This window comes from Zootoca vivipara, chromosome 1 (genome assembly GCF_963506605.1).
Source record: "Zootoca vivipara chromosome 1, rZooViv1.1, whole genome shotgun sequence".
NCBI lineage: Eukaryota > Metazoa > Chordata > Lepidosauria > Squamata > Lacertidae > Zootoca > Zootoca vivipara.
The window spans coordinates 134,083,475-134,104,492 of NC_083276.1; the positions used below are offsets into that span (position 1 = coordinate 134,083,475).

Sequence of the window (21,018 nt, forward strand, 5' to 3'; positions counted from 1 at the left end):
TTCCCTTTACTTGCCACAATATTGATGAAAGCTAACTGTGTCTCAATTAGCACTGGATTCTCCAGTAAAGAAGAATTCTGTCTTCCCCATGTCCGATATATTTCCTAAATTACTCTTGTTTTTTCATTTTTTCTCCCTTGAGCCCCATTTGGGGCACCTGAGGACTAGCTAATGTGGAATAGTTGAGTCTAAGCCTTACACATACCTGTCAACTTCTAGGTGGTTCCCCTGGGTATCGGTGATATTTCCAACAAACCAGCAAACACTGAGCAATTATCAACTATTTCCTGTGGGGGCATCTCTGTTTATCAAGAAAACTTTGCTTTGCTGCTGGATGACAATTTCCTGCAGAATGTTACCTCTCAGATCTGTAAAGGTAAGCGACACATATTTGGTTGCTGAGAGCCTAATTATGAGCTGGTATTGAAGGAGGTGGTGGATCCAGCTTCTCAACACAATGAATGCCACAAAACAGCTGCTGAGTGGAGAAATGGCCACATAGGCCTAAGTTTGTCTTAGATGCCAGAGATTATTTAACAGTACATTCTGCTAGTATTACTTTAGTGACCCACACAATTTAACGGGATGAAGTGGCCCTGTAGAATCCATAGAATCCAAGGTCATTTGTAAGGTGAATGCAGAAGGAAAACAGCCATGGGTGGGACCAGCATACCTGTCATGACTGCTGTGAGGGTGGGGCCATTTGCTAGCTGAGAAAATTCCAACCTGGTCCCAAATACGGCAACCGACAAAGCCCTTGCAAGGTCAATCAGCGCAGCACATGTCAGCCAAATAGGGAGGGCAAGTGGGAAATGCAGCAAAGGGGCTGCCAAGAGAACCTGCGGGCCTTCCTTGTATGCCCAGGAAGTGGACTGACCCACCCACCCCGAAGAATGGCCCACCCGCTTGCACCCTTGTGATTGGCCAGTTGAGTGAGCAGGCTTTCTGCTTCCTGGCAGCAAGCTTGGCCCAGGACCTCCTTTCCTGCCCAGGAAGCAGCCCCAAGGGGGCTTTTCTCCCCAGATTATGGAGGGCGCGGGGAGTGCAAGCCTGCAACGGTGCCCACCAAGCGGGGGGTGGGTGGACTTTTGGTATTGCACATTGGTTGTAAATGTAGAGGAGGGTTTAGTGTGATGTTGTTTTGTTTGTTTTATAGAAAAGAAATGCCCAGACTACACTTGCCCAAGTGAGTACTCTTTTTACAAAGTTGTGTTTATGAGTTGAGAATTTCTGTGCTCCACATCACCTTAGTGACTGTTATTTAGCTTACTCCATTTTCTCTGGACACTGACCGTTCACCTGAGGAGCACCGTAATTTGAAACAAGCTCTGTGTTTCATCTATTCTGTGCCATTGCAAACCAGGGCCACCAGAAACCCGCGTTTCCCGCTGAAATGGAGCAAACCAGATTGCTGCTTGCTCTGATTCCGCAGTAAAATGTGGGTTTTCCCAGGGGAGGGGAAATGCCAGGACAAAAAGAACCCTGCTTGGACACAGGCCTGGAAAGCCCAGAGCTATGCCTAGAAATGGGGCACAAAAGGAGTCTGGCTCAGAATCAACCAGTACCTCTTGGGATGCCCAGTTTCCTTTTGCATCCGAAAATGTACTACTTAGTTTCCAGAAAACTTAGTTCTGAGATTAACACCTCTATGCCTTGTATACCAGCAGAGCAATCCCTATGTCCTGCCTTTCTATGCTGGTATTGACCGCAGCACACATACCCAGCTCTGAAAGTTTTACAGCAGAGTTGTTAGCCCCTATCTCCTCTCTTTCCAGTCTCTTTTGCTGGTCCAGCTGATCTCACACTCCTTGTGGATAGTTCCACCAGTGTTGGGAGCCGCAACTTCAACACCACCAAGACGTTTGTGAAGCGCCTTTCAGAACGATTCCTGACAGCAGCCAAGCCTTCGGAGGATGCCGTGCGCATTTCTGTTGTCCAGTACAGCGGCAAAGGCCAGCAGAAAGCGGAGGTGCGGTTTGAGCAAAACTATACGGTGGTTGCTAATGCTATTGACAGCATGGAATTCATGAATGACGCCACAGACGTGAACGCAGCCCTCCGCTTTGTCACTAGTCTCTACCGGCAGGCCTCCCGTTCTGGAGCTAAGAAGAGAGTCCTGATTTTCTCTGACGGCAACTCTCAAGGCATCACCAGCAGCGCCATTGAGAAGGCAGTTCAAGAGGCTCGACAGGCAGGCCTTGAAATTTATGTACTAGCGGTTGGCACTCAAGTCAATGAGCCCAATGTGCGTGTTCTTGTCACTGGGAAAGCGGCAGAGTACGATGTGGCCTATGGAGAGAGGCACCTTTTCAGAGTGCCGGATTACCAGGCTCTGCTGAGGGGAGTGTTCTATCAAACTGTCTCCAGAAAAATATCTGTAGACTGAGGAGGTGGGAGTGGAAGAGCAGAATATATAGATTCTAAGTGTTCAGAAATAAAATGTTAGCAGCCAACTGGACCCATGTTTTTTATACAAAGCCATAGCCCACCCATGTCCTTACTTTTGAGCTGTGTTTTCTTTGTTGTCCATTAATTCTACCAGCCTGAAGGGAAAAGCGTAGGATGATTTATTTCCCCCCCTAGTTGATATCTCTCTTAACTGTAACTGAAATGACTATTTTTGTACCAAATTTGATGAAGGTAAGCCGGGTTCATAAAGAACCTTAAATGCACTAACCTTATTTCTAAGGTTGATAGCACATTTCATGTGAATATTAGGGTCCTCTGTCTCAAAAGAGAAGGATCCCCTATATTTCATTGCTAAACTAATTTGTTAAATTTGTCTGTTCTTTTATTTTTATGTCAAGAAACATGTTGAGTAGTGATTACTGTTTAGGCTACTTAGCTCCTGAAAGATTACATTGTCTTCAAAAATATAAGTTTCATTTCATTGTATACTTACTGCTTTCCATGACAACTATGGAAAGTGCTTTTAAAAAATAATGGATTTAAAATAAACTTTATTTCTTGTTAAAACAATCACAATAAGCCAAACACACAACATCCGTAATTCACAACAAATCCGGTCCAGTGAAATCTTTTCAAAATCATAACAAAACAAAACAAATCATGCAATTCAAATCAAATCATAACAAATCAGACAGAATCAGACAAATCAGCACATACACATATCAAAATTCATTCATTCATTCATTCATATCAAAAAGAAAAAGAAAAAAACACAAAAACAAAACAAAAATTAAGAATCCTCCCAAAGTGCTAAAATTGTAACTTGAGTCATACAGTCAAGTTCAGAGTAGGTTTTTTTGACAGAAGGATTCAACCCAAGAGTATCTACTCAAACTAGAGGACGGGGTGAAGGAAGCTGATGTTGTGCATACATGATGAAATTGAGGCCTCATCCACATTGCTGTTTGTCCTGTGATTCCTAGGCACGGATCCAAGAGGTTTTTCTTTCGTCCTACTGCCTTCCATGGGAAAAGCCCCAGTTTACTGCTGAATCAGAACAAACGTGAACCAGACTTTCTGAAGATATATGTTTGTTCCGATTCAGCAGTAAGCAGTAGGTTTCCACAGGGAACTGGCGGGATAAAAGGAGAACCACTTGGAGCTGTACCTAGAAATTATGAGACAAGCAGAAGAAATTGTGGGTGAGCCCTGAGATTCGCAAAAGTGATATTCCAGTTTAAACCAAACCCAAAAGCCTATGCTGTGAGTTTGGGCCTTTTGGCTTTGGGGGGCCCATCTCCAGCCAGCATGAAGTCCATGTGGGTGCTATCTCTGCCATGCCTCAAAGCCTGAGGTTTGACATTGTTCCTATGTTTACACATTAACTCATGAAAGAGACATTGAAGTTAGGAATTGGTTTGGACAGATTTCGTCCAGTGTTTCCAATGGTGCTCTTGCTATGATTTCAGTATCCTTTATTTTCAAAAAAGGAAATTGTTTTTAACACTGCGCCTTTTATTGTTTTTTTTAACCAATATTCATTTTACCACTTCATTTTATTTTATTCCTGTGATTTACTGACAGATGTTCACTTTGAAAATTTGGTCAAATAAATTGTTTTCCACAGTTTTGGTAGGAGGGAAATTGATTTGTTTCAGTTCTTAAGTTACAAGAAAGAGTTTCACAAGTAGTGTGTGCAAGGTTGTGTTTCACAATGTGGCTTCATTGCTGCATATGAGTTATTGGGTTATTCTTAAATGGTAGTAGTAGTGATAAATAAATAACAAGGAGTGTATCGCTTAATTGTTCAATCCTCAAAGCAGTTTATGAAGCTAAAGGCATATCTACACTGACAATGGGCTGTTGATAGGCTAGAGAACAAGAGATTAACAGAAATATCTCTATGAGCTTCTCTTATTAGGAAGATGTCTGAGACAGGACAGAGCATGGCACTGAAGTTTCAATGAGAACATTTTGGAAAATTGCTTGGCATTTCACTTGGTAAGGCTCTGCCCTGGTTGCCCTAACGGGCCCCAGAGTCTGGGGGGGGGGCAAATGGGGGGGGTGAGCTTGTTAACAGTCCTGTGTGGCACCTTTAAAAAAGGGTAAAGGACCCCTGACAGTTAAGTCCAGTCGCAGACAACTCTGGGGTTGTGACGCTCATCTCACTTTACAGGCCGATGGAGCCGGCATTTGTCCACAGGCAGTTTTTCCGGGTCATGTGGCCAGCATGACTAAGCCTCTTCTGGCGCAACAGAACACCAAAACCAGAGCAGCGCATGTAAATGCTGTTTACCTTGGTGCCGTTTATCTACTTGCACTGCCATGCTTTTGAACTGCTAGGTTGACAGGAGCTGGGACCGAGCAATGGGAGCTCACCCCATCGCAGGGATTTGAAGTGCCAACCTTCTAATCGGCAAGCTGTTCTAATCGGTTTAGACCACAGTGCCACCCACATCCTGTGGCACCTTTAAGACTGACCAGTTCAGGCTGCAATCCTGTACACACACATAAAAGGAAGCAATCCACATGAGATTAAGTGGACCTTACTTCTGATCAACATACGGTCATTGTGGCTTGAAGGGCATTAAGAAAACAGCAGTGTTTAAAAGTACTGTTTCTTTGCAAAGGAGGAGAATAGGGAGAGAACCAGAGGGGGGGGGGTATCTCAGAAGAGAAGCAATTATGATAGCAGGGACCCCTTCTAAACCAAAGTAAGACCTTTTTCAGTTTAGTTAAGTGCTAATTATTTGTAAACCTGCAATTCATAAGTGCCCACAGTAGGAGGAGGAGGATAAAAAAATAGAACAGCTTAGCCATGCATCCATGACCTCTATGGCTGCCAGGCACCTCTACAAGTCCAGAGTCCACCAACTGCCACTGCCAGTCACTTGTACATGGGGATGGTTGTGGGGCGGATGTGTGGAGTGGGCTTGGCTTTGTGGTTTTCCCTCTGTATCACTTCTGCTGGCGGGTGCTGCCTCCTCACAGATAGAATCATAGAATCATAGAGTTGGAAGAGATCACAAGGGCCATCCAATCCAACCCCCTGCCAAGCAGGAAACACCATCAAAGTATTCCTGACAGTATTAAAGACCTCCAAAGAAGGATATTCTTGTAAAGAAGCTGGTAAAATGCAGGCTAGACAATACTACCATTCACCAAAGGGTGCTCATCAATGACTCCTCATCCTGGAGAGTAGGGACTAGTGGGGTGCCACAGGGTTCTTTCTTGGGCCCAATCTTATTCAACATCTTTATCAATGACTTGGATGATGGGCTTGAGGGCATCCTGATCAAGTTTGCAGATGACACCAAATTGGGAGGGGTGGCTAATACCCTAGAGGACAGGATCACACTTCAAAATGACCTTAACAGATTAGACAACTGGGCCAAAGCAAACAAGATGAATTTTAACAAGGAGAAATTTAAAGTACTACACTTGGGCAAAAAAATTGAAAGGCACAAATACAGGATGGGTGACACCTGGCTTGAGAGCAGTACATGTGAAAAGGATCTAGGAGTCTTGGTAGACCACAAACTTGACATGAGTCAACAGTGTGTTGCAGCAGCTAAAAAAGCCAATGCAATTCTGGGCTGCATCAATAGGAGTATAGCATCTAGATCAAGGGAGGTAATAGTACCACTGTATTCTGCTCTGGTCAGACCTCACCTGGAGTACTGTGTTCAGTTCTGGACACCACAGTTCAAGAAGGATATTGACAAGCTGGAACGTGTCCAGAGGAGGGCAACCAAAATGGTCAAAGGCCTGGAAACGATGCCTTATGAGGAACGGCTTAGGGAGCTGGGTATGTTTAGCCTGGAGAAGAGAAGGTTAAGGGGTGATATGATAGCCATGTTCAATTATATAAAAGGATGTTATATAGAAGAGGGTGAAAGGTTGTTTTCTGCTGCTCCAGAGAAGCAGACACGGAGCAATGGATTCAAACTACAAGAAAGAAGATTGCACCTAAAGATTATTTAGGAAGAACTTCCTGACAGTAAGAGCTGTTGGACAGCGGAATTTGCTGCCAAGGAGTGTGGTGGAGTTTCCTTCTTTGGAGGTCTTTAAGCGGAGGCTTGACAGCCATCTGTCAGGAATGCTTTGATGGTGTTTCCTGCTTGGCAGGGGGTTGGACTGGATGGCCATTGTGGTCTCTTCCAACTCTATGATTCTATATCCACAGCATTCCCTTCATCTACCAGGCTTGTAATTCTGTCAACAAATGAGATCAGATTAGTGTGACATGACCTATTTTTCAGAAACCCATGCTGACTTTTAGTGACCACAGCGTTCCTTTCTAGGTGCTCACAGACCGTTTGCTTAATTATCTGCTCTAGAATCAATCCTGGTCTGTGAGCACTTAAAAAGGGATACTAAGAGCCAGCATGGCTTTCTCAAAAACAAGTCATGTCAGACAAATCTCATTTCCTTTTTTATAAATAGAGTTACAAGCTTGGTGGATCAGGGAAATGCTGTGGACATGGTATATCTTGATTTAAGTAAGACTTTTGACCAAATCACCCATCATATTCTTGCAAAGAAGATGGTAAAATGTGGGTTTGACAAGGTAACTGTTATGTGGAGTTGTAGCTGGTTGACTGACCAAACCCAAAGAGGATTCATTCATGGTTCCTCATCATCCTGGGGGAAAGTGACAAGTGGGGTGCTGCAGGGTTCTGCCCTGGGCCCGTTGTTGTTCAACATCTTTATAAATGACTTGGATGAAGGAATTGAGGGGATGCTCATCTAATCTGCAGAAGACAGGAAACTGGGAAGGGTGGCTAATGTCACAGAAAACAGAATCAGGATTCAAAATCACCTTAACAGATTGGAGAACTGGGCCCAAACTAATAAAATGAATTTCAGTGGGGACAAGTGTCAGGTTCTACACTTACAGTAGAGAAGAATAAGCAGCTGCAAAATGATGGGAAACACATGGCTTGCAAGTCGTACATGTCAAAAGGATCTAGGGGTCTTAGCAGACCACAAACTGAACATGAGACAGCAGTGTGATGCAGCAGCAAAAAAAGTGAATGCTATTCTCAGCTGCATCAACAGAGGTATAGTGTCCTGATCAAAGGTTGTACAGTAATAGTACCACTGTATTCTGCCTTGGTCAGGCCACACCTGGAATATTGTGTTCAGTCCACACAGCAAGGAAAAGATGGAAACATCAAATCATGTCTCACTGAGCAAAGCCAAGATTCTAAATTTGCTCATCCTGGCAGATCCTTGGTTTCAATTCCACTGATAATATCTTTGTACATTGCAAATATGTAATTTACTAACTCACTGCAGATTAGAGAGATAAGGAAGGGATCCATTCAATTTCCTAAGAAGTTGTCTATAACAAAATTTGCTTGTACATGTTCCCAGCTGAATAGAATTTCTGAGCTCATAATTTGTTGAAACAAATATTTCCAAGGAAAGACTGCTAATCTCCAAATTAGTATTTTCCTTCCAAGTAGCTAAGCTTTGTGATGTGTAGGTTGGATGAAAATCCAGCTGGACGGAGATTTTGTAATACCAGACAAAAATAATGCAATCTATGAGTGTTGGACACTTCACTGGCTCTGCATTCCACACAAAGTCACCAGGTGCAGTGGGGTGGGTGACAGGAGCCAAATTCGGTCCACTATGTACTTTAGGAGTCATAACTCCTTCCGAATGTTGACAGATCATGTATTGAGAATAAAGAATGAGAACATGTAGTGGGGTGCCACAGGGTTCTGTCTTGGGCCCAGTCTTATTCAACATCTTTATCAATGACTTGGATGATGGGCTTGAGGGCATCCTGAGCAAGTTTGCAGACGACACCAAATTGGGAGCGGTGGCTAATACCCCAGAGGACAGGATCACACTTCAGAATGACCTTAACAGGTTAGGGAACTGGGCCAAAGCAACAAGATGAATTTTAACAAGGAGAAATGTAAAGTACTACACGGGCAATAAAAATGAAAAGCACAAATACAGGATGGGAGACACCTGGCTTGAGAGCAGTACATGTGAAAAGGATCTAGGAGTCTTGGTAGACCACAGACTTGACATGAGTCAGCAGTGTGATGCAGCAGCTAAAAAAGCCAATGCAATTCTGGGCTGCATCAATAGGAGTATAGCATCTAGATCAAGGGAAGTAAGAGTACCACTGCTATTCCGCTCTGGTCAGACCTCACCTGGAATACTGTGTCCAGTTCTGGGCACCACAGTTCAAGAAGGATACTGACAAGCTGGAACGTGTCCAGAGGAGGGCAACCAAAATGGTCAAAGGCCTGGAAACAATGCCTTATGAGGAACGGCTTAGGGAGCTGGGTATGTTTAGCCTGGAGAAGAGAAGGTTAAGGGGTGATATGAAAGCCATGTTCAAATATATGAAAGGATGTCATATGGAGGAGGGAGAAATATTGTTTTCTGCTGCTCCAGAGAAGCAGACACGGAGCAATGGATTCAAGCTACAAGAAAGAAGATTCCACCTAAACATTAGGAAGAACTTCCTGACAGTAAAAGCTGTTCGGCAGTGGAATTTGCTACCAAGGAGTGTGGTGGAGTCTCCTTCTTTGGAGGTCTTTAAGCGGAGGCTTGACAGGCATATGTCAAGAATGCTTTGATGGTGTTTCCTGCTTGGCAGGGGGTTGGACTGCCATGATTCTATGTAGCATCTCCACTTCCTTTATAACATACAGTACTTACTCCTGAAGCATTAATTTTTGGGAATAAAATGAGCACAACCAGTTGCTCCTTGAAGGCTCCTTTATCCCTCCTGCTATTCAGTCTTAGGAGTCATTGTGCTAAGGAAACAGCTTACTCAGTGAAGCTCTACAGTCCTCCCATGTCAGCTTTGGGTGCACCTGCTTCAATTGCGCACATGCTGGGACTCGGCACCAACCACATCACCAGCAAAGCACAAGCGAGGCCACAAGGAGGGGAGCTGCAGGAGTCGGGGGGGGGGACTATGCTCTCTAAGAGAGGTACGGTAGCTGGCCCCAGCTCTGAATTTCCACCCTTGATTTTATTTTTGCAGAGTAATAATAATAATAATAATAATAATAATAATAATAATAATTTATACCCCGCCCATCTGGCTGGCTCCCAACTGAATATTACAGCATCAAACATTAAAAACTTCCCTGAACAGGGCCGCCTTCAGTTGTCTTCTAAAAGTAAAATAGTTGCTTATTGCCTTGACATCCACTGGGAGGGCGTTCCACAGGGCGGGTGCCACTATCAAGAAGGCCCTCTGCCTGGTTCCCTGTAACCTCAATTCTCACAATGAGGGAACCGCCAGAAGGCCCTCGGTGCTGGATCTCAGTGTCCAGGCTGAATGATGGGGGTGGAGACGCTCCTTCAGGTATACAGGACTGAGGCCGTTTAGGGCTTTGAAGGTCAGTACCAACACTTTGAATTGTGCTCGGAAATATTATGTCAAGAGAGCTGAAATCACAAACCCCACGTCACAACAGGACAAAATGCTGCCACTTCAGGTGACCATCATTTAATTTTTATATAGAAGCAGCATTTTGAGTAGTGCTGGGGAAGAAATTGGCAACTAGTGAGGGCCTTAAAAGCGGCCAGAGAACTCAATTCTAGTTAACAATATGGCTGCTCTGTCCACAGAGAGGAGCGACTCCTTACATTTGGGTAATCCAGCTGATTTTTATTATGTTGGGCCATTGGAAGTGGTAATTGGTTACACAAGAAGAGACAGGTGAACAGAAGGAATCTTCCTGTGATGTCTGCAATGGATGAGAAAGTTCAGCTGTTTTTCTAAAATGTATCTAGATGAATAAGGTCCTAAAGAAGGGCTTTCACATTTCATGGCTTAAATCCCATTTACACAGTGGGAGAGCTGGGCACGTGCTTTACTTTCTCCCATTGAAATCAATGGGACTTTTATTTTAAGTTGCTGTGGCTGGATCATGCTCCATTTCTTAGAGATGCATCTGAAATGTCCTAAATGTACCTTTGCAAATGAAAAGGGCCAGCAAACGCAGGCACCACGCACAGACGTGGATGAAAAAGCCAAGACTGGCAGTGGCATTTGTTCAGGACAGAATCTGCACAGGCTGCTCACTCCAGGACTGATGCTGATGAAAAAGGTAGGATTGCCTGAGCTACATTTTGCCTCCCTGGCCTTTGGAGAAGGCCTGTCCTGCCCCCAAGAAGCCCCAGCCCTCTTCAGTCTTAGAACAGGAAACAACTGACCACAAGTTTAATGCTTCACTTTGGCCTTAGTGGAAGATGACTCATTTCAATACAGCCACATCTGGATTGACTTACCGCTCTCTCCAAAAAGTGCTGGGAAACAGGGAAACAAACAGATGTGGGAGGCCGGTGTCTGACTCCCACCTCTGGTTCGAAGATGATTGTAAACCTGGGGCCAAGGCTTTCTTAATTTTATTCCTGCACAGTCCTGAGTGATGGTAGGCATTTTTATTAATAAGCTCACTCTTGATGATGCCATAATAAATAACGTGATATTTTGTGTGCGTGTAAGTGAGAGGACGCAGGTGGCACTGTGGTTAAACCTGCTGATCAGAAGGTCGGCGGTTCGAATCCCTGTGACGGGGTGAGCTCCCGTTGCTTGGTCCCAGCTCCTGCCAACCTAGCAGTTCGAAAGCACGTCAAAATGCAAGTAGATAAATAGGAACCGCTACAGCGGGAAGGTAAACAGCGTTTCCATGTGCTGCTCTGGTTCGCCAGAAGCGGCTTTGTCATGCTGGCCACATGACCTGGAAGCTGTACGCCGGCTCCCTCGGCCAATAATGTGAGATGAGCGCGCAACCCCAGAGTCGGTCACGACTGGACCTAATGGTCAGGGGTCCCTTTACCTTTACCTTTTAAGTGAGAGGCAGGTAATGAAATAGTCAAAGTAGTAAATCAACAACCATTTACGTTGGTGCCGCTTACACAAACTTAAGAGGTTACTGAGAGCCAAGCTTCTGTAAGAGCAACAGCAGCCCCTAGTTCACAGCCTGTTTCAGCTGCTTGGAAAAGTGGTGCTGAGCCAGAGAGGCTGCTCCTGCACCTGCGAAGGGCTCTATTGAAGGGGTCTATTGTGTCATCGGTGTTGCTCATGCCCACAAATTTCTAGCAGCATCCACACAACCTCTTTGTCATTGAAGCGCCAGGCTGTACTTTTTCACACTGAATCCAGATTTCCCCCTACTGCAGAAAACAGAATAAGTAAAAATAGCCCATTGTACATCTGCAGTCACTGCTGGTGTAGAAAGTCATTGGTCAAGTCTTCTTGCTGGGCAGTTTGTCTCATGTGTGGCAATGTTTAGGTCTGTAACCTCAGACAACATATCTTTACTTTTCCTTCTACGTATTATTAAATTTATTCCTTCCTTCATTTCAGGTATTTATTTATATACCGCTAAATAATCAAAAATAAAATGGTTGTGGTTTTTTTTACAACCGTATAGAGACTTGTTGTTGTTGTTGTTTAGTCGTTTAGTCGTGTCCGACTCTTCGTGACCCCATGGACCATAGCACGCCAGGCACTCCTGTCTTCCACTGCCTCCCGCAGTTTGGTCAAACTCATGTTCGTAGCTTCGAGAACACTGTCCAACCACTGTCCAAGGATTCTTCTCTTCTCATGAGGTGGCCAAAGTATTGGAGCCTCAGCTTCACGATCTGTCCTTCCAGGGAGCACTCAGGGCTGATTTCCTTAAGAATGGATAGGTTTGATCTTCTAGCAGTCCATGGGACTCTCAAGAGTCTCCTCCAGCACCATAATTCAAAAGCATCAAAAGGCGATCAGCCTTCTTTATGGTCCAGCTCTCACTTCCATACATCACTACTGGGAAAACCATAGCTTTAACTATACGGACCTTTGTCGGCAAGGTGATGTCTCTGCTTTTTAAGATGCTGTCTAGGTTTGTCATTGCTTTTCTCCCAAGAAGCAGGCGTCTTTTAATTTCGTGACTGCTGTCACCATCTGCAGTGATCAAGGAGCCCAAGAAAGTAAAATCTCTCACTGCCTCCATTTCTTCCCCTTCTATTTGCCAGGAGGTGATGGGACCAGTGGCCATGATCTTGGTTTTTTTGATGTTGAGCTTCAGACCATATTTTGCGCTCTCCTCTTTCACCCTCATTAAAAGGTTCTTTAATTCCTCCTCGCTTTCTGCCATCAAGGTTGTGTCATCTGCATATCTGAGGTTGTTGATATTTCTTCTGGCAATCTTAATTCCGGCTTGGGATTCATCTAGTCCAGCCTTTCGCATGATGAATTCTGCATATAAGTTAAATAAGCAGGGAGACAATATACAACCTTGCCGTACTCCTTTCCCAAATAGAGACTAAGTATAGTCTCCCGTACAGAGACTAAGAACTATGAAAGTGCATCCTAGAAATGGAAAAGTACCTTTGCAATGTCTGCTGGAAAAGGAAGGTCTCTGCCAAGCACCTAGTTAGTGTTCAGCAGAGAGGAGGCCTGTCTAATCTCAGCCAGAGTGAGTTCCACAGGATTGGGCCCACAATACTGAACACGCAGCTTCCAGTCGTTATAAGGCAAGCATCTGAACCACGGAAGATCGCTAGCAGAGACTCCCATGAGGACCTCAATGATCAGGCAGGGATATTGGGGACCAGGCAGTCCTGAAGGTATCCTGGACTCTAGGTTCTTAAGGAGGCCTTATAAATTAATACCAGATCTTTTACCTTGGTCTCACAGAGTATAGGCAGCTTGCACAACCTCATCCATTTCACAGCTGCATCCAGACCATGCTCAGCCTCTTCTGAGTCAGATGCAATCGAGAAAAAGAGCAGAGCATCATCTGTGTGTAAAATAGTGGGTAAGAAGGATGAAGACACAGCTCTCAAAACAACCAGCTCTTTATTTTAGCTCTGAGTCCAGACTGAACAGCAGCTTAGCCGACTGGCTTATATAGTGTACTCAGTAACTTGCAACAGTAACAAACTTCCCCTAGCTACCCAATCCGCGAACAGCACTCTCAATCCTTCATTTGCATGTTGTAGACCTGAGTGAGAACTGCAGCCACAGTGGGCAGGGTAAGAACTGCAGCCATGGTGGCCAGAAGGAATACTGCAGTTAACTTAATACATAACATGTGTACTGAGGACACTTTGCCCCCAAACTTCTAATGACCATGCTCAACAGCTTCAGGTGGATGTTAAACAGTACTGGTGCCAATATCATGTCCTGTGGCACACCATAGCACAAGGGCTGTGGGGCTGACACAGTCTCTCTGTTGTCTTCTTCTCCAGAGAGGACCTTACAGTTGGAATAGAACCGGGGGGGGGAGTGCCCCAATGCCCATCCCACAGAGCTGGTCCCACAGGGAGATAGTATGGTATCAAAAGCTGCAGACAGATCAAGGAGCAGAGACACATTCTCCCTGTCCCAGGCACCAAAATAGAACACAATGCCGCTGGCATTGCTTATGCACAAAGGATGGTTCCAGGTGAATCACAGAACTGTTGAGTTGGAAGCCACCCCAAAGATCATCTGGTCCAGCTCCCTGCAATTCAGGCATCTTTTGCCCAAGGTGGGGCTCGAGCCCATGACCCCCCCCCCAGATGAAGAGTCTCATGTTCTACCGACTGAGCTATGATTTGCGTGTTCAAACCCAGAGACCTCCCCTCTAAATGAATTCACACATGACTCAAATATGGTTTGGTTTTTGGCAGAATTTGGGCCACAACTTTATTGATTACAGAAAGTGAGTGGTTGACTAGCTCCCTGCACCCTTGCAGGTAGTGCTGACCCAGGGCACCAGCATAGGTCAGCCAAGGGTGAACACCTGGATAGGCGGAAAGCCAGCGCTCTCCGCCAACCACTCACACTTGTAACCAATCCCTTAACCCCGCTGGCACAGCAGTCAGCCATAAATCATTCCCAGTCACAGACAGATGAACCCTATCAAGCCTGTAAAGGGACACATCACGGAAGGTAATGACTGGCCAGAACCTTCTTGGCCACTGCACTGTGGACGCGCCTCCTGGCCCTCTCGGTGGCAGCTGGGCATCGGCATCCTTGCCACACAAGTTGCTGCAACAGCTGTGACCGAAAATATTTGAGTCCAGGAAGAGCTGCCTTCAACTCTTCCAAGTCCTCCTGCTTGCGGGTCCGCAGGCTCAAACTGGGAGTTTCCAGCAGGTCATTCTCGCAATCAAAATGGCGCTCCCATCAAAATAAGCTGGGTGAAGACCTCCCCTACTCAAAAAGAAGGTACAAAATGGCGATTGTGTTGGGGGGGGTCCAGGCCCCAGGAAATTCCCCACCAGCCCCTTAAGCAGAACAGTAAGGTAAAGGGACCCCTGACCATTAGGTCCAGTCATGACTGACTCTGGGGTTGCGGCGCTCATCTTGCGTTATTGGCTGAGGGAGCTGAGTACAGCTTCCGGGTCATGTGGCCAGCATGACTAAGCCGCTTCTGGTGAACCAGACACACGGAAACACCGTTTACCTTCCTGCTTGGAGCGGTACCTATTTATCTACTTGCACTTTGACGTGCTTTCGAACTGCTAGGTGGGCAGGAGCAGGGACCAAACAACGGGAGCTCACTCCATTGCGGGGATTTGAACCGCCGACCTTCTGATCGGCAAGCCCTAGGCTCAGTGGTTTAACCCACTCAGAGAGGGAACTCTCCACAACGCCCCAAAAGTGATCGACTGCCCAATAAAATTTCCAAGCCCCAAAGCTGCAGCCGCAGCCAGGACTGAAAAGGAAAACTCGCTGCACAAAAGCCCACCAGCAATTAAGCAGGCAGTGGCAAGCTCCACAGACCAAGAGTGCCCAAGGGGCTAAAGCCCCATGGGCGAAGGGAAAGGCAAGGAAAGGAAGGGTCCCGACGAGGGAACTAGAAGAGTGGTGCCCTTCCTGATAGGTGGTGAAGGCTTAAGCCCCCTCTGCCTATCAGGAACGGGATCCTAGCCTGCACCTGGCTTTGGCTAATGGGGATGCAGGCTGGGGACTTGGGCTGTGCCAGGGGGCTGCCCTCAGATCCACCCCTTGCCCATTTAAGCACTGCTTGTTTGTTTCTTCACCGGGTCTTCCCCCCCCCTGCCCACCCACCCTCAGTTTAAGCTGATAGTCAATGACTTTGTTGAGAGCCAGTGTGGTGCAGTGGTGAAGAGCGGTAGACTCGTAATCTGGGGAACCGGGTTCGCGTCTCCGCTCCTCCACATGCAGCTGCTAGACCTTGGGCTAGTCACACTTCTCTGGAGTCTCTCAGCCCCACTCACCTCACAGGGTGTTTGTTGTGGAGGAGGAAAGGAAAGGAGATTGTTAGCCACTTTGAGACTCCTTCGGGTAGTGATAAAGCGGGATATCAAATCCAAACTTCTTCTTCTTCTCTTTGTTGTGGCTACGGTGGTCTGTCTGGCTAATTGGCACCAACCCAGTGGCAAATTGCCATGCACTCAGGTGGGTGTGGTATCGCTACATAACGACGCATGCGTGTTATGTAACGCCGCATGTGTCGTTGCATGGCGGGGTATCGCCGCCGCCGCCGCCCCACGCCTCCAAAGCCGCGCACCTCACTCCAGCTACAAACTCCAGGTAAAAAGCGGGCTTTTTAACTGGAGTTTGTAGCTGGAGTGAGGCATGTGGCTTTGGAGGCACCGACCATGGGGCGGGGGCGTGGCCCCGAGTGACACCCCCTCCAGGGCGGTGCCTGGGGCGTACTGCCCCTGGCTTGCTCCACCCCTGCTCAAAAATACTTCTAGCATGGATTTTGCTGGCAAGGAGCTTAGCAACCATGCAATAAATTATGACAGGGGTCGGCGTACTCGGCTTTGAGTGATCAGCAAAGAGGAAGAAGTTGTTGCACTACAGCGGCCATCGGCCCCAACCAGACTTTCTGGTCTCCTGCACTGCAAAAGGCAAAGCAGAGCAGAGAGGAGTCACACGGCTTGTGCAGCAAGTCGTCTACATAGCAGCTCAGGATTTCCGCATGTCACATCATCCCATTCCTTGTGACATAAGTTCTTGTGCCTCTACTACGTAGCAGACTGCAAATGAAGAGTGTGTCAGTAGCAGCTGGGCCCTTGCTATGGTGAATGGTCAGGAGCATTGACTGTGTGTTTTGGTGGGATTGCAGCACTAACAGGATTTAACCTGTTCATCTTTTGTATACCATTCCAAGAGCAGTCTATACATTTTTAGAGTAATTTCATATTGTTTTCTAACAGATCTTTTTGAAATCTTGAGATCTCATAACTAAAACCTATCTTTTTGCCTGTCTTGAAAATATCATTTAATTGGTGGAACTGTAACCAATCCCTTAATAAATCCCTTATCTCTTCAAAATCTTTCAGTGTCACCTGATGTTCTACTTTGGTTAACAGCTCTCTATATTTGGTTAACAGCCCAGCTGTGACCCATTCCTCCATAGCGTCAGAGCTAGATTACTGCAATGTGTGCAATTTCATCTAATTTGATGCCGAGTGCCACAGCTTGCCTCCTGCTGAGGGCTGGGTCAAATGTTACAGAAGTGCTCTACCTTCTGAACTGCCTCTACAGGGGAAATAAATTTGTCTCCCCAAATTCTTAGTATTCTCTCACATGAATCCCACAACACAGCATGGCCATGTAAACAAAACACACTCAGCGCCCCAGATCACATCATCCGCAAGCACCCCAAACACACACTGGCAGCCAAAACTATTTTAAAGGCATCTGGCAACAACATCCCTAAGACTGATAATAAAATACAAGGAAACCATAGACTTTGACTTTAATTTTGAAAATGCATTTATGACGCTTAGCTTAAATTAACCACCTCCTGATTCTGTCTCTGTCATCTGATGAGTCAGACCACCACACTAGTTGGTAGGATTCAAATACAACCAACGTAGTGGTTTGTTAATGGATCTCATATGCCATTGAGAGGGGGGAAAGCAGTTTAATCCTTCCTAATGTTGAGTTTTCTGAAATAATTACAGGCTGTCTTTTTACCAGATTCCAACAAAGAAGAGATCAGGAGTCATACCTTATTTGCAATAAAAGGAAAGTCCAAGGCAAATTTTCACATCCCATTACCCATGTTTTGAATTCTTATGTTTTTTTTTAAAAGGAAGTTTCATGTAGGGAAGCAAAATCCACAGACTTTACGCATGTGTCTGAGTTTGCAGGACAATTTGTACCTCTCACATTTCACATGCAACATTTGAACGCCCTCACATTAAGAAGACGTTGTGCCCAGGGCCATTTTTGGATCAATATTCTCTGAACATTTTCCAAAAGTGTGAGGAGTACAATATAATATTAGAAATGGCTGTTAAGATTTCCCTGATATTCTGAAGGAATTGCATAGTTCTAGAGAGCATTTGAACCACAATCTTCGGTCTGTGTAGCCATGTGCCAACTCCTCCTTTGTTTTACAAAATCATTGCAGCACTGCTGAAATCATTATTTCTTTGGCTGAACAACAAAAAGTTCTGGAATGTAGAAATTTGTAACCAGGATGATTTTAAAAAATCATTTTCCTCCTTTCAAGATTAAAGAAACATTGCCAATTAAAAGAGATGCATAGGACACAAAAACCCCAGCTGAATAGCCCAAGCCTTTGTGGTGAGGCATACTTGACCCCACTAGACTGCAGCCTTTCTCTGCCTTTGGTCCTCAGATGTGGCTGGACTGTAACTGCCACCACCCCTGACCACTGGTCCTTCCAACTAGGGATGGTGGTATTGGAAAATAATATATATATAAGAATAATATAGGAGAAAACTGGGTATTGAAACTTGCTTAATCTAAATCATATATCCCAGTTTCCAGCGGCCCTTTAAAGTACGCTTCACGCAGAGTATACGCAGTCAGAAGTTGACCTGGCTAAGAAAACACCACCAAGAGCGTAGGGAATTATCTCCCTTAAATGAAACCCCTTACTAGCTGCACACTTGTAAAAGTATGCAGATGAAAATATAAATGGTTGGGTTTCTTTAACTGAAATACAAACTGACTCTAAAGAGACTTTAAACTAAAGATAAATGCTTTCTCTCTTAGCAATGTTATCTAACCACTTTCCAAACCTCCCACAAAACTCCCATTAAACTACCCAAGAATTAACAGTAAACTAGCTTTATAACTAAGCAACTCTCATACTAAGATTCAACTGGGAATCTCTTAAACTGAGAACAACAGAGAGAGTGATCTACTTAGAGATGAATCAAACTGAAATATCTAAGAGATACAGAAGGCTTTCTGGCAGAGCCTTATATACAAAAAGCAGAGCCCACGCCTGTGAGCAATTAACAGAAACACTGGCACCTGTTTCTCTTAAACAGACAGTATTTACATTAGACCAGCTCTAAAGTAACTTGACTATTCAAAAAATCCAACAGGTGGGAGTTGTAGTCCAACAACATCTGGGAACCCAAGGTTGAGAAAGGCTGGTCCAGAGCATGAGCCACAAATTAGAGAAATAAATTAATGGAATGTTTATATGGAATCTCCCTCGTTTGTTAAGGAGTTCGTCCAGTGGGGCCTGGAACACAAGAGCTGTGTTGAGGGTGTTTGCTTGATCGGGTGAGATGTTACAGGAGACCGGGGGGGGGGAGCTGGACAGGGATGTGCATGCAAACCCAATGGCTCCAGGTGTGCCAGCTGTTCTTCAGAGCTTTGTGCAGGAGTGGGAAACACTCCCCCTCCCCAGGACTCCAGGTCTGAATCTGCCCTATCCTTTGCAGGTTGAATTGGACAGATAGGTGGCACTCACCATGGCATCGGGCGATGAACTTCTTTAAAGCACACCTTCAACAAGGTTTGCTCCAGGATGACAAAGGGGTCTGCCTTGGCACTCATGCTAAAATGGAGCTCCCCTGTGCATTTTAGCAGGTGTGTCAACGAAAATCCACCATCCTTTGAGTGCTACTTATTCTTCATGTACATATATTGGTATGCAATTTTGCTAAATATATGTTTTTACAATTTCCCCCTAAAAACACAATTGTGTATATTATTTTCACTTATACATTTTTATTCACACTTTTCCCAGTATAAAGGTAAAGGACCCCTGGATGATCAGCGCTCATCTCGCTATCAGGCTGAGGGAGCCGTCGTTTGTCCGCATTCAGCTTTCTGGGTCATGTGGCCAGCATGACTAAACCGCTTCTGGTGCAATGGGACACCATGACGGAAACCAGAGCACGGGGAAATGTCGTTTACCTTCCCGCTACAGCGGTACCTATTTATCTACTTGCATTGGTATGCTTACGAACTGCTAGGTTGGCAGAAGCTGGGACAGAGCAATGGGAGATCACCACTATCGCACAGATTTGAACCGCCGACCTTCCAATCAGCAAGCCCAAAAAGCTCCGTGATTTAGACCACAGCACCACCCGCATCTCCTTTGCCCAGTATATGCATATATAGAAACTACTCCCTTATTTATGGATGACCCCATTTTACTTTCAAACTTGACAGAAAGTTAAATATTGTGATCATCCTGTCCTGTTTCTGCTATGGGCTGTCAAGGCAGCACAAATACTTAGCAACATGCTGCTCGTTCCTGTCGCTCCTTTAATTCCAATGAATGCCAAAATAAACGGTGTAGGGGTTCATTCACATTCATAGCTTTTTAAGCAGACACTTAATGGAAGAATGAAGTTCAAGATCCGTTCTTCACTGAGTACCCATCAACTAGCTGAAAGGGCTAAATTTTAGCATTGCTTACACAGGTTCCACATATCTATGGCATGGTGTGATTTACTGAATGTCACCTCTTGGTGTCTGAATTCACCCTGTATTAAGAACATGGTAAAACAAGATGGCAAAAATGATTCAAATGTGCATTTTTAAATTTTATACTCCTCATTGCAGCTGCATTGACAACCTCAGGAACAACAACCACATTGTTCCTCGGGGAACAATGGAAAGGACAATGGAAAGTTCACAGTCTTTCCAATCCATATGGTTCCCTTCCAGCCGCTGGACTCAGAAACCCACATCTCTGTACTGTATTCAGAACTGTGCCCTGCTACCTATTTTTGTAGACGGCAGCCCCCTCTTTTCCCAGACTATTGCATTCTGGCTAATGCAATAATTAACACCACCCCCATTGCCCACTTACTTGTTGCAAAAGAAGTTGGTCTCTGGCGCGCGCACACACACACACACACACAAACACACACCACTGTGAACAGAGGTAGCATTACTCATTCAACCAACAAAAACCTAACAGCAGAAATATTGTCTTTTCTCTGAAGCCATTGCCAAAAAAAGATTCCTCTAACGTGTGGCATCTGAGTCATGCAGAGCAAAGTCAAAAGCTTAGTGTAAAGGGGGAAAGTGCACAAATATTACCCGTGGGTGTGGGTACGATGTTGGGAGGTGCCTGGAGGAAAAGGGAGTTAAGGAAAATGTTCCTACTTCAAGGCATCGCTGCCAAGGCGAACAGGAGGAAATCCATCCTGCCTTCATATTATGTGGGATCCGTCCAGTTGGCTTTCTTGGAAAACTGATTTCAAGATTCCCCTTCTGGTTTCTCTGGTGACTAGAAAATAAAGCAAACACAGCGGAGCGTTCCAGTCATGATGAGCACAGCCAACCAGGCAAGACTGGTGCCATGCGGAAAGGCACAAGATCAGGCCAAACACACAGCTAACGTTACCTTGCTGAGCATTGGTAGAAATGTCAAAGGG

At 45.3% G+C, this 21,018-nt stretch overlaps 1 protein-coding gene across 1 annotated transcript in view; it reads left to right on the forward strand.

The window, feature by feature from the left end:
- The window catches only part of COL6A1 (collagen type VI alpha 1 chain), a 58,815-nt gene extending 54,777 nt beyond the window's left edge, over positions 1–4,038 (forward strand). Inside the window, exons 33-35 of the mRNA XM_035139522.2 lie at positions 220–376; positions 1,157–1,186; positions 1,776–4,038. Coding sequence (XP_034995413.1) covers positions 220–376; positions 1,157–1,186; positions 1,776–2,386 — 798 coding nt within the window. The 3' untranslated portion in view covers positions 2,387–4,038. The remainder of the gene's footprint in view (positions 1–219; positions 377–1,156; positions 1,187–1,775) is intronic.
- Positions 4,039–21,018: the final 16,980 nt, after the last annotated feature.